The sequence below is a fragment of the Kogia breviceps genome, chromosome 12, assembly GCF_026419965.1.
Source record: "Kogia breviceps isolate mKogBre1 chromosome 12, mKogBre1 haplotype 1, whole genome shotgun sequence".
Lineage (NCBI taxonomy): Eukaryota > Metazoa > Chordata > Mammalia > Artiodactyla > Physeteridae > Kogia > Kogia breviceps.
This window is the reverse complement of record NC_081321.1, coordinates 76,967,830-76,986,353: the sequence shown is the minus strand read 5'-3', so window position 1 is coordinate 76,986,353 and position 18,524 is coordinate 76,967,830. Positions and strand designations below refer to the sequence as shown.

General features: G+C 37.3%; 1 protein-coding gene across 7 annotated transcripts in view; it reads right to left on the bottom strand.

Annotated features, from left to right (window-relative positions):
* Window positions 1-944: 944 nt before the first annotated feature.
* The window catches only part of MRPL42 (mitochondrial ribosomal protein L42), a 33,305-nt gene continuing 15,725 nt past the window's right edge, over window positions 945-18,524 (bottom strand). For 5 of the 7 annotated variants that reach the window (XM_067009864.1, XM_067009866.1, XM_067009867.1 and 2 more), the window contains one exon: window positions 945-1,114. In XM_067009864.1, the coding sequence (XP_066865965.1) occupies window positions 1,069-1,114 (46 nt within the window). In that variant the 3' untranslated portion in view covers window positions 945-1,068. Of the gene's footprint in view, window positions 1,115-1,272; window positions 1,489-18,524 lie in introns of all 7 variants that reach the window. The other 2 variants (XR_010835859.1, XR_010835858.1) reach the window with 1 other exon arrangement.

Here is an 18,524-nt window from a genome sequence, read left to right as displayed (position 1 = left end):
TGCCTTGTAAAAAAAGGCTCTGGACAGTTTGGATCCTGGCTCTCCCACCTGCTAGGTAGGTAGGTAGGCTTCAAGTCACTTAGCCTTATCTGTGAAATGGGGATGATGCACTTTCTTCAAAGGATTATTGTGAGAATTTAATAATAATGTAAACTAAGGACCTAGCAGGTAGTAGAAACTGATTAAAATGTAACTAATTATTTCCTAGAGCCACAAAAATGTAAACACTGTAACATCTATTTTCTTTTTTTTTTTTTTGTGGTATGCGGGCCTCTCACTGTTGTGGCCTCTCCCATTGTGGAGCACAGGCTCAGTGGCCATGGCTCACAGGCCTATCTGCTCTGCGGCATGTAGGATCCTCCCGGATCGGGGCACGAACCTGTGTCCCCTGCATCGGCAGGCGGACTCGCAACCAGTGTGCCACCAGGGAAACCCCCGTAACATCTATTTTCTGTGTGGATCTCATGAGTTTCTTTTCAAAGGCAGTTTAAAAATCTTCAGGAGAATCATGCACGTTTTTTTGTTTGTTTTTTGTTTTTGTTTTTTTTTTGGTGGTATGAGGGCCTCTCACTGTTGTGCCCTCTCCCGTTGCGGAGCACAGGCTCCGGACGCGCAGGCTCAGCGGCCATGGCTCACGGGCCCAGCTGCTCTGCGGCATGTGGGATCTTCCCGGACCAGGGCACGAACCCGTGTCCCCTGCATCGGCAGGCGGATTCTCAACCACTGCGCCACCAGGGAAGCCCCATGCACGTTTTTATTAATCATATTTATTCTACTATTTGGCTGATAATGTAAAAGTACTTAATCATACTCTTAATCATACTAGGCACATAAAAATAAATAGTAGACTTTAATAACTCAAAAGGAAAATAAAAATAGGCTTCCATAAATAAGAAAGTGAAATCCAGACTTACTTAATATATATAAAGAAATACACATTCTAATATATGAGAAGACATTTTATTATTTTACTATATAACATATTAGTGAATATACCCAATTGTATTTTCTCAAATGGCAAATGAGACGCAGGATAACATTTCTCTTTGATTCCTGAAAACCTCAATATCATCTGTCTTTTGGAGGATTCAGTTTCCTACGACGTCTATGATACCTTGAAAAGAAGAAAATATTTAAGATAAGATTATTTTAATAAAAGTTAACTGTTTCTGATAGAAATATCAAATTTTTATTACCCTGCTGTTTACTGGTATTCAAAAAAATCAGTGAAATCTAATACACACACACACACACACACACAGTTAGACACACCTCAGGTAGATACTTCTTAATAATAAGTCACATTTTCCTGCTGTGAAAATTGTCTTCTATTAATTAAGCATTTGGAAAGTCTTTTTTCAGATCCTGAGGTAGTTTCAACATGGTAATCTGGATGACTGTTCCTTAAACATTGTGAACATGCAGAACGTGCTCTATGAAAGTTTTATTCAAAAGCGGATGATCAGCTCTATATGGAGGCCTCTAAAGCTGCAAGATCATGTTTTAATAATAAAATACGATTAGTAATATGTATATGGAAAAATGTGCAACATCACAAAAATGGAAGAAATGCAAATTAAAACAGTGAGAAACGTTTTTACTTTTGCAATCACAAACATTTAAAAAATTATAATGCACAATCCAAGTATGAGTATGGTGAAGCAAGTAATATCAGACCCAACTGCTTAAAGTATTAATCAGTATAACACTTTTGAAAACCAGTGTGGCAATATTTTAAAAAATTTTTGTAATAATCGTAATTTTTGACCTAGTAATTCCTCTTCTGGAAATCTATCCTAAAGCAATAAGTAAGCAGTTAAAATATTAACTATTTTAATATTAAAATATTAATGGGGAAAGGGATGATACAGGATGCAAATTTATATATACAGTATGATTAAAACCATGTAAAAATTTATGCAAACTAATAAAGATTAAAACCATGTAAAAATTTACGCAAACTAATAAAATTTATGTATAGAAAGAAAAAGAAATAAAATGCATTGTTAGCAGTGACTGAGTGATTTCGTCATGGAGAATTCTTTCTTCTTCTCAACATTTCCTTATTTTCTTTATTGAGTTAAGGAAATGTCTGCACAGAGTACATTTGCTTTCAGTAATGAATTCTCTTCAAAAATTCCCTTAAGGCCAGAATCTTGCAAGTTGGTCTGAGCTAATTTTTAACTTTTTTTGCTAGTGTGGACATTCAATGTAAAGATTTCTATACCATAAATGATAAGACATGTCCTTATGCTCTTTAGTTGTTGTGATTAAGATGATTTGGGGGGGACTTCCCTGGTGTCACAGTGGATAAGACTCTGTGCTCCCAATGCAGGGGGCCTGGGTTCGATCCCTGGTCAGGGAACTAGATCCCACATGCATGCTGCAACTAAGAGTTTGCATGTCACAACAAAGAAGGCCACATGCCACAACTAAGGAGCCCACGTGCTGTAACTAAGGAGCCAGCAAGCCACAACTAAGGAGCCCACCTGCAGCAACTAAGACCTGGTGCAACCAATTAAATAAATAAATTTTTTAAAAAAGATGATCTTCAGTATTTTTTGCTTATCTTAAGGTTTCATAAGGCAACTTTCCTATACACTGTTTTGATATTGATTTTTTGACAGACTGTAAAATACAGAAATTAACTTAAAAAAATGAAGCACATCTATATATACTAACATGGAACTCTAAGTTGTAGAATAATACATACAGCATAATATCACTTATCTAAATAAACATTTCTACATGTACTTATATTGGCATTGAGAAAATTATGGCTTTCTTAAGGGTTCCAGTTATGTGCCAGATAATCAAGGTTTTACTAGTGCAATAGTATCCCTGAAAGGTGTTCTCTCAAAGCAGTTAGATACCAGAATAGGGGGGTTTGGGAAGTCACAAACTTCCTGAAATTATTTATAAAAATTTTGTATATGTGTTTTTCTGGGAAGTGGATTCATAGGTTTCATCAGATTCTCAATGAAGTCTGTGGCCCTAAAACTCTAAGCATTATCCTATAAAAGTGTTATTCGGCTTACAATGCTCAACCATTTTCACTACCCAAGACTGACTGAAAATGCTTGAGACCCTGACAGCCCTAAATCTAACAAAGTCGAACTCTGAAATATGCTCAATAAATGTTAAATAGCATTTTCAGATTTCTTATCATGCATGAATGTCAATATATGCTATAATCACTCAGAAGCAAGCACTTGAATTTTAGAGTGCTCTTATAACTTATCATCCAAACTGGGATCCTTTAAAGAATAAAAACCCACTCTATTAATAATTAACAAAAGAGTTAAACTGAGACTGTCCCTGGCAAACCAAAACATATTGTTATCCTTCTTAAATTACACAATGACTCAGAGATATCTGAAAGATTTGTCTACAGTTCTTAGTCCAAGATAGAACTTCACCTCCTGGTTCACAACACAGCTAGATGTTCAAATGTCTTCTACTCATGGTGGTAGCTAATTTTTGTTGCCTCCATGGAAAAATATTAAAGTAGTCCTTTAAGTAAAGTCGTGCAGCTATTCATACATTTATAGAATTGCTTTATATTTCAGAAATTTAGAATTACTTTCCAGATCCTTCTTACTTTCTATCCAGACTTCTTTCAATCCTTCCATCCTTCTTTCTTTCAACATAACTTTACATTTAGTGGAGTTATGTTAGCTATTTTCTTTTTTAAGAGATATTATGAAAATCAGATTCATTCGCTCATTCATTTATTCGTTCATTTTTAAATGTGTGGAGCATCTACCGCACGCCATGCACCATTTTTAGGTGCTAAGGTTTCCATGGTACACAAAACATGACAAAATCCCCACCCTCATGGAGGTTACATTCTAGTGTATTAGATAGAAAAAACAAGATAAACAAGTTGACCAGGGAAGGCTTCAGTGAGTAAAAACGCAAAAGAAGTAAGACAGCTATCTTTGCTGATATCAGCAGGAAAAAGTATTCTATGTAGAGTAAACAGCAGGTATAAGGGGTCTGAGGCAGAAAGAAAGGCATGTTCAAGGAACAGAAAAGAGGTCATGTGGCTGGAACAGAGTGAAGAAGGAAGAGAATAGTAGGAAATGAGAGTGGAAAGGTAAAAGAGGGTCAGATCACATAGGTTCTAGTAGATAATAGTTAAGGCCTATAGCTTTTCTCTAAGTGAGATGGAAAACTGTTGAAGGGTTTTCAACAGAAAAATTATAAGACCTGATGGAATTTTTAATGGGATTACTCTGGCTGTGTGCTAAGAACAGACCACAGGGAAGCAAAGGCAGAAGTAGGGAGACCAGTTAGAAAGCCACTTCTATGAACCAGGCAGAAGATGGTGGCATGTACCAGGATGATGGCGGAGGGAATGGTGATAAATGGTCAAATCTGGATACATTTTGGAGATAGAGCCAACAGGATTTGCTGATAGACCAGATGTTGGGTGTGAGACAAAGAGAAGTCAAAAATGGCATCAAGATTTCTGGCCCAAGGAGCTAGAACAATGGAACCAGCATTAACTGAGACAGGGAAGGCTGCAAAAGAAGCTGGTTTGTGAGGGACCACAAAAAGCTCAGTTAGAGACACATTAAGTTAGGGATGTCCATTAGACAAGTAGGCCCGTGGATATACAGGTCTGGAGGTGAAGGGACAGGAAGAGATAGATTTGGGAGCCAATACAGATGGTATATAAAGCCATGAGACAGGATGAGATCACTGTCTTAGGGAATGGGACAGAAAAGAGAAGAGAACCAAGGACTGATCCTTGGGAAACTCCAAAATTTAGAGATAAGGGAAATGAAATGGAATCAGCAAGAGAAAAACCGAGATAGTATATGAACTTTGGGTACATAAAAAGAGCTTCAACAAACTTATTAAGGTTGAATTATTGAGGAAAAAGAATGGAAAACTCAAACAAAACCATTAGGAACTCTGCCATATTGCTAAAATGATGTATTCTGCAAAGAATTATAATGGAAGGAATGCTCCACTGACGTTTTAATTTTTTTTCATGCCAATTGAGGAAGACTGAAAAAAGGAAAAAGAGCTTGTACACAGATGCTGGCAACTGAGGGCACTGATACGTCCTGGTTCCTGATTACTGGCAACACTAGAGGCCAACAGGAGATAACGCAGGGGTTGCAGAGAAGGGCAAAACAACTCAGAATCACGTCCCCAGCAACTATTTACAGAGGAGCTATCTAATGCAAATTGCTACAGGAGTACACAAAAATTGATTTGCATAAGGAGCACCTTTCAAAGAATATGTTCAAAGCCCCATTACTTCAGGTAAATTATAATGTAGTGCTAAGCTAGTTTAATTTGTTTTCATCACCTGTAATATCATCAAACAGGAAGTAGCAGGAGCCTCATGGTTACATATGCTTTTTTTTAAATCAACCTTTGCACAACTGAATATAAAAACAGTTATTCAGGCAAAGGCAGAGAGCAGGGAACTAAAAGTTCAATTTAACCTCAAACCCAATGTCCTGGATTTCCTCACCACTAATTTCTCACACTAAAAATTCAAACAGTTCTAGTATCCAGTTTCAGTATAAAGCCTAAATCTAAGAAGACTCTTTGAATTGCCAACCTAAAGCAAATAGGATCACCAAGATTAGGAAACAGTAATATCCAAATCATAAATTTAGTGGTAACAAGTTTAACCTTCGATCTCTAGACTTGAGATAATGTAATCTGCAGTGTTTACTGCCTACTAGACTATTTCAGCATCAATTCTGTATAGTCATACTACCTATACTCTCAGTCCACCCCACCTTGGGTGAGGCCAATAATTAAATGCAGGTAGGTTCGGGATTGGATGAGCTGGGCAACACCCTGGGATCATAAAGCCTCTGCTGACCTTGATTCAGAATTTGATAATGAAGAACATCTTAATCCACAGGTGACTACCTAGATAAAATGGAAATTAGATAAATCCACATGACTTGATAGCTGAACTCTGGGAATAAAACTTCCAAGAATCACTGGGAAATTTACCAGTGGACCAACCCAAAGGCTAGCATAAAGTATGGTCTCAAAGAAAAACTGAACACCTTCAAGAAGCTGTGAAGATAATTAGGTAAGATAATATTCCATCAGACAGTAACTTAACACACATACATTGTATTAAAGATATTGTATTAGAGGTCTTCTGGAAAACTACAAAACAGAAGGTGCATTCCTGATAAAGACAGAATAATCAAGAGCAAATGATGAAAACAAAAAATTATCCACAAATATAACATTAACAGATCTCTAATAACAGAAATCTAATATCTAATATAGTTGCATATAGTTATGCTAATAGGGGGTAGTAGCTATTCAAAGTGACTATAATCAAATTAAATTTCATGAAAAAAGTGAGCTAAGAGCAAATGGCAGAGGAAGAGTGAAAGTCCTGAAAATCAAAACAGAAAGCACTTAAGATGACTTGACACTGAAATGAGAAGTCACATTGGATAAAAAAGCAAAATCCAACTATATTCTATTCATTAAAAAAGACCCACTTTAAACTTAAAAATTTTTACACAACAAAGGAAACCATAAACAAAATGAAAAGACAACCCACAGAATGGGAGAAAATATTTGCAAACGATGCAACAAGCAAGGGACTAATCTCTAAAATATACAAACAGTTCATGCTGTTCAATATCAAAACACAAAAACCCCAATCAAAAATTGGACAGAAGATCTAAATAGACATTTCTCCAAAGACAGACAAACAGATGGCCAAAAAGCACATGAAAAGATGCTCAACATCACTAATTATTAGAGAAATGTAAATCAAAACTTCACTAAGGTATCACCTCACACTGGTCAGAATGGCCATCATCAAAAAATCTACAAACAATAAATGCTGGAGAGGGTGTGGAGAAAAGGGAACACTCCTCCACTGTTCTTGGAATGTAAAATGGTACAACCATTATGGAGAACAGTACAGAGGTTCCTTAAAAAACTAAAAATAGAACTACCATATCATCTAGCAATCCCACTCCTGGGCATGTATCTGGGGAAAAACATAATTCAAAAAGATACATGCACCCCAATGTTCACTGCAGCACTATTTACAATAGCCAAGACATGGGAGTCACCTGAATGTCCATCGACAAGAGGAATGGATAAAGAAGATGTGGTACATATATACAATGGAATTTTACTCAGCCATAAAAAAGAATGAAATAATGCCATTTGCAGCAACATGGATGGACCTAGAGATTACCATGCTAAGTGAAGTAAGCCAGACAGAGAAAGAATATCATATAATAGCACATCTATATGTAGAATTTAATTTTAAAAATGATACAAATGAACTTATTTACAAAAGAGAAACAGACTCACAGATCTCGAAATCAAACTTATGGTTATCAAAGGGGACACATGGGGGAGAGTGATAAATCAGGAGATTGGGATTAATATATATACACTACTACATATAAAATAGATTAACAAGGACCTACTGTATAGCACAGGGAACTCTACTCAATATTCTGTAATAACCTATATGGGAAAAAAATCTGGAAAAGGATACACACACACACACGCACATAACTGATTCACTCTGCTGTACACCTGAAATGAACACAATATTGTAAGTCAACTATATTCCAATAAAAACTTTAAAATTTTTAAAATAAATAAGTAGTATACCATGTTAGAAAAACACAACTCTCTAAATATAAAGACACATGTAGGTTAAAAGTAAAAGAATAGAAACAGATATATCATGCGAACCCTAATCAAAAGAAGGCTGAACAGGCTATATTAATACTAGACAAATTAGATTTCATAATAAGAAATATCAGTGGAAATAAAAAAGAACACTTCATAAAGATAAGGTGTTGAGTTATCAAGAGAATATAACAATAATAAATAAATATACACCTAATAACAGAGCTTCAAAATATATGAAGACAAAACAGAACTGGGAGGAGAAACAGAAAAATCTGTGATTACAGCTGCAGATTTCAACATTCCTCTCATAATAACTGATTAAATAAACAGAAAATTAGTAAGGCTGTAGAAAACTTGAACACTACCACCAGCCAAGTAGACCTAATTGATATTTTTAGAAAACTACCCCCAACCATGGCACAATATACACTTTCTTTTCAAATACACATTCACTAAGGCAGACAATAATCTGGGACATTAAATAAATCTCAATTAACTTAAAGACTGAAACCATACGAAGTATGTTTCATGATCACAACAGAATTTAACTAGAAACCAGGAACAGAAAGATATTGGAGGGACTTCCCTGGTGGTCCAGTGGGTAAGACCCTGCACTCTCAATACAGGGGACCCAGTTACGATTCCTGCTCAGGGAACTAGATCCCACACACGTGTCGCAACTAAGTAGCCCGCATGTCACAACTAAGAGTCCACACACTGCTATCCCGCAGCTAAAGATCCCGCATGCCGCAACTAAGACCCAGTGCAGCCAAAATAAATAAGTAAATAAACAAATTTTTTAAAAAAGATATTGGAAAAATTCAAAACATCTGGAAATTAACTCACTGCTAAATAACTCTTGGGTCAAAGAAGAAATCACAGGGAAATTAGAAAATAGTTTGAACTGAATGAGAAACAAAACATATCAAAATTTCTGGGATGTAGCTAAAAGAGGGCTGAAAGGGAAATTTATAGCATTAAATGCTTAAAGAAGACGGACTTCCAAACAATAAGCCATAAGAAACTGGAAAAAGAACAAATTAAACCCAGAATAAGCAGAAGGAATAAAAAAACAGAGAGCAAAAAATTTATGAAATAAAAAACAGAAAAACAATAGAATCAATTAAATCAATAGCTGGTTCTCAAAAAGATCAAAATAACAATGCCAGGAATAAGGAAGGTGAGTTCACTACAGATTATAAAAATATTAAAAGAATGAGAAAATATGAACAAATATACAATTTAGATGAAATGGGCAAATACCTTGATATAAACTACAGAAGTTCCCTCAAGACAAAACAAATAAACTGAATAGCCCTAGCTATTGACTACAGTAATTGGATTTGTAGTTAAAAATCCTCCCACAAAGAAAACTCCAGACCCAGACAGCTTCACTGGTGAATTTTAACATTAAGAAAGAAATAATAACCATCCTACAAATACTCTTGCAAAAAAACTGAAGGGGAGGGAATACTTCTAAACTCATTCTAAGATACAAGCATAACTTGATACCAAAACCAGGGGAAAATATTATAAAACATGGACCAATATCCCTAAAAACAAAGATGTAAAAATTCTACCCAAAATTTTAACAAATCACAACCAACAATACATTAAAAGTATAATATATCATGATCAACTGGGGTTTAGCCAAGGAATGAAAGGTTGGTTCACATTTAAAATCATTCAATTTAATCCATCATATAAAGACTAAACAAGAAAAATTATATGATCATCTTAAAAAATACACGAATAGCATCAAACAAAATTCAACACCCATTCATGATAAAAAAACTCTCCATACTAGGAATAGGAGGGACCTTCTCAAACTGATAAAGGGCAGCTACAAAAAGACCCATACTGGCTTCCCTGGTGGCGCAGTGGTAGAGAATCTGCCTGCCAATGCCCAGGACATGGGTTTGATCCCTGGTTCAGGAAGATCCCACATGCCTCAGAGCAACTAAGCCCATGCACCACAACTACTAAAGCCCGCGTGCCTAGAGCCTGTGCCCTGCAACAAGAGAAGCTACCACAATGAGAAGCCCGCACGCCGCAACAAAGAGTAACTAGCCCCGGCTCACCGCAACTAGAGAAAGACCGCACGCAGCAACGAAGACCCAACTCAGCCAAAAATAAATAAAATTTATTTTTTAAAAAAAAGACCCACACTGAACATCATACTTAATATTTAGATGATTTTTTAAATTAATTAATTTATTTTTGGCTGCGTTGGGTCTTTGTTGCTGTGTGCGGGTTTTCTCTAGTTGCGGTGAGTGGGGGCTACTCTTCATCGCAGCGTGCGGGCTTCTCATTGCGGTGGCTTCTCTTGTTGCAGGGCACGGGCTCTAGGCAGATGGCCTTCAGTAGTTGTGGCTTGCAGGCTCTAGAGCACAGGCTCTGTAGTTGTGGTGAATGGGCCTGCTGCTCCGTGGCATGTGGGATCTTCCTGAGCTAGGGCTCAAACCCATGTCCCCTGCATTGGCAGGTGGATTCTTAGCCACTGTGCCAGCAGAGAAGCCCATACTTAATGTTTAAAGACCCACTAAAACTGGGAAAAGGGCAATGATGTCCACACTCAACACATACTCAACAGTGTACTAAAGGTCCTAAGCAGTGCAATAGGACAAGAGAAAGAAATAAAAAGCATACAGGTTGTAAAAGGAGAAATAAAATTGTCTTTATTCAATGATGGCATGATTATCTATGCAGAAAACTACTAGGAACATATTTAAAAGCTACTAGAAGCCAAAGCAATCTTGAGGGAAAAAAACAGAGCTGGAGGAATCAGGCTCCCAGACTTTAAACTACAAAGTTACAGTAATCAAGCCAATATGGTACTGGCACAAAAACAGAAATATAGATCAATGGAACAGGATAGAAAGCCCAGAGATAAACCCACACACCTATGGTCAACTAATCTATGACAAAGGAGGCAAGGATATACAATGGAGAAAAGACAGTCTCTTCAATAAGTGGTGCTGGGAAAACAGGACAGCTACATGTGAAAGAATGAAATTAGAACACTCCCTAACACCATACACAAAAATAAACTCAAAATGGATTAAAGACCTAAATGTAAGGCCAGACACTATAAAACTCTTAGAGGAAAACATAGGAAGAACACTCTTTGACATAAATCACAGCAAGATCTTTTCTGACCCACCTCCTAGAGTAATGGAAATAAAAAGAAAAATAAACAAATGGGACCTAATGAAACTAAAAGCTTTTGCACAGCAAAGGAAACTATAAACAAGATGAAAAGACAACCCTCAGAATGGGAGAAAATATTTGCAAACAAATCAACGGACAAAGGATTAATCTCCAAAATATATAAACAGCTCATACAGCTCAATATTAAAAAAAACAAAAAACCCAATCAAAAAATGGGCAGGAGGGGCTTCCCTAGTGGCAAAGTGGTTAAGAATCTGCCTGCCAATGCAGGGGACACAGGTTCGAGCCCTGGTCCAGGAAGATCCCACATGCTGCGGAGCAACTAAGCCTGTGCACCACAACTACTGAGCCTGCACTCTAAAGTCCACAAGCCACAACTACTGAGCCCAAGTGCCAAAACTACTGCAGCCCTCACACCTAGAGCCCATGCTCTGCAACAAGAGAAGCCACTACAGTGAGAAGCCCACCCACTGCAACGAAGAGTACTCCCCGCTCGCCTCAACTAAAGAAAGCCTGCGTGCAGCAACAAAAACCCAACACAGCCAAACTAAATAAATTTAAAAAAAAAAATGGGCAGAAGACCTAAATAGACATTTCTCCAAGGAAGACATACAGATGGCCAAGAGGCACATGAAAAGTTACTCAACATCACTAATTACTAGAGAAATGTAAATCAAAACTACAATGAGGTATCACCTCACACCAGTTAGAATGGGCATCATCAGAAAATCTACAAACAACAAATGCTGGAGAGGGTGTGGAGAAAAGGGAACCCTCTTGCACTGTTGGTGGGAATGTAAATTGATACAGCCACTATGGAGAATAGTATGGAGGTTTCTTAAAAAACTAAAAATAGAATTATCAATGACCCAGCAATCCCACTACTGGGCATATACCCAGAGAAAACCATAATTCAAAAAGACATATGCACCCCAGTGTTCACTGCAGCACTATTTGCAATAGCCAGGTCATAGAAGCAACGTAAATGCCCATTGACAGACGAATGGATAAAGAAGATGTGGTACATATATACAACAGAATGTTACTCAGCCATAAAAAGGAACGAAATTGGGTCACTTGTAGAGACGTGGATGGATCTAGAGACTGTCACACAGGGTGAAGTGAGTCAGAAAGAGAAAAACAAACATCGTATATATGTAGAATTTAGAAAAATGGTACAGATGAGCCAGTCTGCAAGGCAGAAATAGAGACACAGATGTGGAGAACAAACATACGGACACCAAGAGGGGAAAGTGGGGGCGGGTGGGGGGGTGGGATGAACTGGGAGATTGCGATTGACATATATACACTAATATGTATAAAATAGGTAACTAATAAGAACCTGCTGTATAAAAAAAATAAAATAAACTTGAAAAAAAATAAAAAGCTACTAGAATTATCTCAAGATCACAGGATACAATGTCAATATACAAGAATCTACTGTATTTCTACATATGAATAATAATCCACTGAAAATTTAAATTAAAAATACTATTTACAATAGCATAAAGAATACAAAATGGGGCTTCCCTGGTGGCGCAGTGGTTGAGAGTCCACCTGCCAATGCAGGGGACACAGGTTCATGCCCTGGTCTGGGAAGATCCCACATGCTACGGAGTGGCTGGGCCCGTGAGCCATGGCTGCTGAGCCTGCGCATCTGGAGCCTGTGCTCTGCAATGGGAGAGGCCACAACAGTCAGAGGCCTGCGTACCGTAAAAAAAAAAAAAAAAAAAAAGAATACAAAATGTTTGGAATAAATTTAACAAAAAATGTACAATATTCATACACTGCAAACTATAAAACACTGTTAAGTGTTATTTTTTAAAAGACCTAAATAAGGGAGAAATATACTATTTTAATCAATGGGACGATTCAATACTGTTAAGACATCAATTCTCCTGAAATTGATCGGGAGACTGAATGTAATCTCCTTCAAAATCCCAGCAGGCTTTTTGCAGAAATGGATAAGCTGATTCTAAAAGTTGTAAGAAAATGCAAAAGACCTATGACTGCTGAGACAACTTTTTAAAAGAGAACAAAATGAGAAGACTTACTCTACCTGGTTTCAAGACTTTAGTTATAATAGCCAAAACTGTGTGGTATTCCAAAGACGAACATATATTAATGGAACAAAATAGAGTCCAGGACCCACATATATGGTTTCAATAAAGGTGTTAGGGCAATTTAATGGGGAAATATAATATTTTCAACTAGTGGTATTGGGACAACTGGATATACATATGCAAAAAAAAAAGATCCCCAACCTATGCCTCACACCGTACATAGAAATTAACTCTAAATGGGTTATAGACCTAAATGTTAGACTAAAATTATAAAACTTTGGGAAGAAAACATAGGAGAAAGTCTTAGTGACCTTAGGCTCGGCAAAGATTTTTTAGGTAGGATGCAAAAAGCCTGAAAAATTTGTAAACTGAACTTTACCAAAATTAAAAAACTTCTGATCTTCAAAATACACTATTAAGGACATGAAAAAGCAAGCCACAGACAGGGAGAAAATACTTGCAAAACATTTGTCTCATAAAGGACTTTGATCCACAAGTTTTACACCTTAATAAGAAAACCAATCTGCTTTTTAAAAAATAGGCAAAAGAGGGCTTCCCTGGCGGTGCAGTGGTTGAGAATCTGCCTGCCAATGCAGAGGACACGGGTTCGAGCCCTGGTCTGGGAAGGTCCCACATGCTGCGGAGCAACTAGGCCCGTGAGTCACACTACTGAGCCTGTGTGTCTGGAGCTTGTGCTCCGCAACAAGAGAGGCTGCGACAGTGAGAGGCCCGTGCACCGCGATGAAGAGTGGCCCCCGCTCACAGCAGCTGGAGAGAGCCCTCGCACAGAAACGAAGACCCAACACAGCCAAAAATAAATAAATAAAAAATTTTTAAAAATAGTCAGAAGATTTGTACTGGTACTTAACCAAGAAACAAACAAAAAAAAAACCAAAAAAACAAATGTATGCATTGCCAATAAGCACATGAAAAGATGCTCAAAATGATTAGTAATTCATTAGGCAACATAAATTAAAACCGCAATGAAATACTACTACTCAACCCAACAGAATGATTGAAATTTTAAAAACTGATAATACCAAGTATTGGGAAGGATGTAGAGCAACTAGAACTCTCACACTGCTAAGTGGGAATATAAAATGGTTCAGCCACTTTAACTGTGGCTCATGAATTTAAACATGTCCTTATCACATGACCAAGTAATCCTACCCCTAGATATTTACTTAAGAGAAATAAAAACATGTCCATACAATGACTTGTACTTGAATGTTTATGCAGTTTTATTTACAGCCAAAAAACTGGAAAGAACCCCAAATGTCCAACTGGTTAATAGATAAACTGTGGTCTATCCATACAAGGGAGTACTACTCAGAAGTAAAAAGGGACAAACTACTGGTATACACAACAACATGGATGAATCTTGAAAGCATTGTACATAGTGAAATAAGTCAGACACAAAAGGTTACGTACTGTATAATTCCATTTACATGAAATTCTAGAAAGGGTAAAACATGAAATTCTAGAAATCCATGAAATTCTAGAAAGTGATAGAAAGCAGAGAAGTAATTGCCCAGGGTGAGGGTTATAGGAAGGGAACTGACTGCAAAAGGGCATTGGAAGCACTTTCTGGAGTTATGAGAACAGTCTATATTATGATTGCAGTAGTGATTATGAAACATAGCAGGATGCTATGGGCCTTGCCCCCCATGTCCTCAGCCTGCCTTATGTCTGTGGAAAAACTTTAGCCGAAGAATAAGTTTAATCAGAGAAGTGAGAAAATGCAGAAACAAAGGAAAACAGCCCAACAAGACTAACAGCCCAACAAGCCAAGTTTAGTCATTAAACATAGTCAAGGACCTTATAGTTCCTCTTCAAGGGCTGTAGATAATATTCTGAGCCGTATCCTGTGAGCTGTCTTATAGATACTGAAACCCCCACCAGGAGGAAGAAGTTAATTACATGATGACCAGACTGTGGCCATGACCTAAGCTGCCACAATTCTGAGAGCTGGCCTCAAAGAAATGGGAACAAACCGACCCTGTACTTAAAACAATCAAGATGATGCTGGCCAGACCACTGATAACCAATTTCAAGATGACTGTCAGAGCTGACTGTGCTGTTCCTGCATGTAGCTCCCTCCCTCTGTCTATAAAAGCTTTTGCCCACTGATAGTCAGTGGGGGGCTCAGCCTCTGGACAGGCAGCAGTAAACCACCCCCACCCTGGGTGCCAGCCTCCAAAATAAAGCAAACTTTCCTTCCCACCAACCTTGCCTCTTTATTGGCTTTTGAGTGGCAAGTAGCTGGACCCCCATTTTCAGTAACAATTATACAACTGTATACATTTGTTAAAACGCATCGAACTGTGTACTTAAACTGGTGAATGCTTTACTTAAAACATTTGTCAAAACTCATGAAATTGTACACTTAAAACTGGTAAATGTGAAGTATGTAAATTATACCTCAAAAGAGCCTATTTAAGAAAAGATGCTTCAGGGAGTTCCCTGGTGGTCTAGTGGTTAGGATTTGGCACTTTCACTGCCATGGTCCAGGTTCAGTCCCTGATCAGGGAACTGAGATGTCGCTATGAGTAGGAGACAATGTTAATAATTATCATTACCACATTATTACTGTACATATACTGTATGCCAGGTGCTTAACTTAAATGATTATATTTTATCTCAAAACCACCAAGTGAATTAGGCATTATTATTTCTATTTCCTTTAATAGATAATAAGATTGAATAACTAGCTATTAAGTAGCAGAGACAAGATGATTTGAGTCAGTCTGGCCTCTTTAACAAAAACTTGTACTCTCAGAAAAGTGTTCTACTTTACTGGAGTTCAAAAAGCACAAAATTGAGTATAATATGAGGTTGCGCTATTCACATAGGTAGAGTTTAACAGTGTTCATCTATGGGGAATAGGGCATTAGTAGATATAAAAAAGATTTTTGACACTTTAAATACTTCTGAATTGTTTAAAAGTATTTCTTAAACAAGCATTTTATACCTTTCAGTAACATATTTAAAAAGATGTTATAGGGGGCTTCCCTGGTGGCACAGTGGTGAAGAACCCACCTGCCAATGCAGGGGACATGGGTTCAAGCCCTGGTCTGGGAAGATTCCACACGCCGCAGAGCAACTAAGCCCGTGTGCCACAACTACTGAGCCTGCGCTCTGGAGCCCGCAAGCCACAACTACTGAGCCCGTGTGCCACAACTACTGAAGCCCACGCACCTAAAGCCCGTGCTCCACAACAAGAGAAGCCACCGCAATAAAAAGACCGACCGTGCACTGGAACGAAGAGTAGCCCCTGCTCGCCGCAACTAGAGAAGGCCCACATACAGCAAGAAAGACCCAATGCAACCAAAAATAAATTTTAAAAAATGTTTAAAAAGATGTTATATATCTCTAATTATTAAATTCATAATGGGTCCCATTCTTCTGTTATAACTTTAAAATTGTGAAATATTTAGTAAAACATCCTTCTGTATACTGCCTGATGTTTAAGAGGTGCTAACATCTAGAAACCAACATTTGAAAATGGTTTACATTAATCCAAAATATATATGTAGATACCAAATAAATACTTGCTGAGTATCGGTAATCACACATTAGCTTATTTAAAATTTTGAAAGATGATGCATCACAAGGATAATGCCTACAGGTTAAACTTTTCTTTATATACATAAGCTAGCATCTGGAGTTTTCCTGTTGAACTCTTTATTAGAAGAGACATTGGGATAATCAATTGTGTCTAATTAAAGTCTGCTTATAACTGAAAGTGCCTAGAAATCCTGATGGGACAAGACATATCATAGAGATTAAATTAATTAGCAGTCAAAGCTAATTAGCAGTAATAAGATTAAATTAGTAATAAGATTAAACATCGATGAGGTACTAGACAAAAATGTCTGGAGATAATATGTTTGCTTTTAAGACTCCCCAATGGTCTTCTTGCCTTCAGTCTTGCCCCCTTCATGTTACACATCTACAGAGGATTTTCATAATGATTCGGTTATGAGCAAAAGATGGCAAAAAAACTGCAGCAATATGAAACATGCAGGAAAGAAACAGGTACTGAAACCCATTATAGAAAAATTTCAAGGTGGGGCTTGAACTAAAGTATCTACCTAATGGGACAGAAATAAAAGATAAACATGAACAATATTATGAATCATGGAAGAAATCTTAGAATACAGCAGTGATTTAGATACGGGGCTATATAATGGCTTGCTAATTTGTTTTCCCATAACCTAACTTACAATTACAAAGAGGGAAAAACCCAGACTGCATGCATAAACAAAGTGGATACTAAATAAGAAAGAAAAACCAAGGAAGGGGACATAAAACAGATGCAGAGATTGAAAGACACTGTGGTGGTCAAGAGATGAATGGATTAAAAAGATGTGATAAATACATACAATGGAATATTACTCAGCCATAAAAAAGAACGAAATTCTGCCATTTGCAGCAGCACAGATGGACCTAGATAGTATTATATATTTTTTAAAAACTTTAGTTTTATTTATCTATTTATTTTTGGCCACACAGTGTGTGTGGCTTGCAGGATCTTAGTTCCTGACCAGGGATTGAACCTATGCCCTCAGCAGTGAAAGTGTGAAGTCCTAACCACTGGACCACCAGGGGATTCCCAGTATTAAGTTTAGTGAAACAAGTCAGACAGGAAAGACAAATACTCTATGTTATCACTTACATGTGAAATCTAAAAAGCAAAACAAACAAATGTATATAACAAAACAGAAACAGAAGACTCACATATATAGCAAACAAACTAGTGGTTACCAGTGGGGAGAGGAAAGGGGACGGGGCAAGATAGAAGTATGGGATTAAGAAACACAAACTGCTATGTATAAAATAAATAAACAAAAAGGATATATTGCACAACACAGCAAAATATAGCCATTATTTTCTGTTAACTTTAAATGGAGTATAATCTATAAAAATATTCAATCACTATGTTGTACACTAATAATGTAACATTGCAGGTTGACTGTACTTCAACAAATAAATAAAAACAAATACTGTTTTACCTTAAAAAGAAAAAAAAGGCACTACAGGGGACTTCCCTGGTGGCACAGTGGTTAAGAATCTGCCTGCCAACGCAGGGGTCACTGGTTCGAGCCCTGGTCCAGGAAGATTCCACATGCCGCGGAGCAACTAAGCCCGTGCGCCACAACTACTGAGCCTGTGCTCTAGAGCCCATATGCCACAACTACTGAGCCCACACACCGAGAGCCCGTGCTCCACAACAAGAGAAACCACCACAATGAGAAGCCCACTCCCGCTTGCCGCAACTAGAGAAAGCCCACATGCAGCAATGAAGACCCAACACAGACAAAAATAAATACATAAAATAACTAATTTTTTTTAAAAAGGCACTACAATGGTCCAAAAAAATCACAGATTTTTTCCCTGGGAAACTGATACAGAAATATCACTTTTATTACAGAAAGATTATTAAGGGAGGGGCTTTTTTAAGACAGGAAAAGAAGAGCTGTGTTTTGTTATAATGAATTTAAAACTTTGGACAGTTATCTAGTTAGTAATCTAAGAACAATGACGTTGGGAATAAGGCTGAGGAAATTAAAAAATGTACAATGGAGCAGGTTGCATATCATCTATATAATGAATGTAATTGAA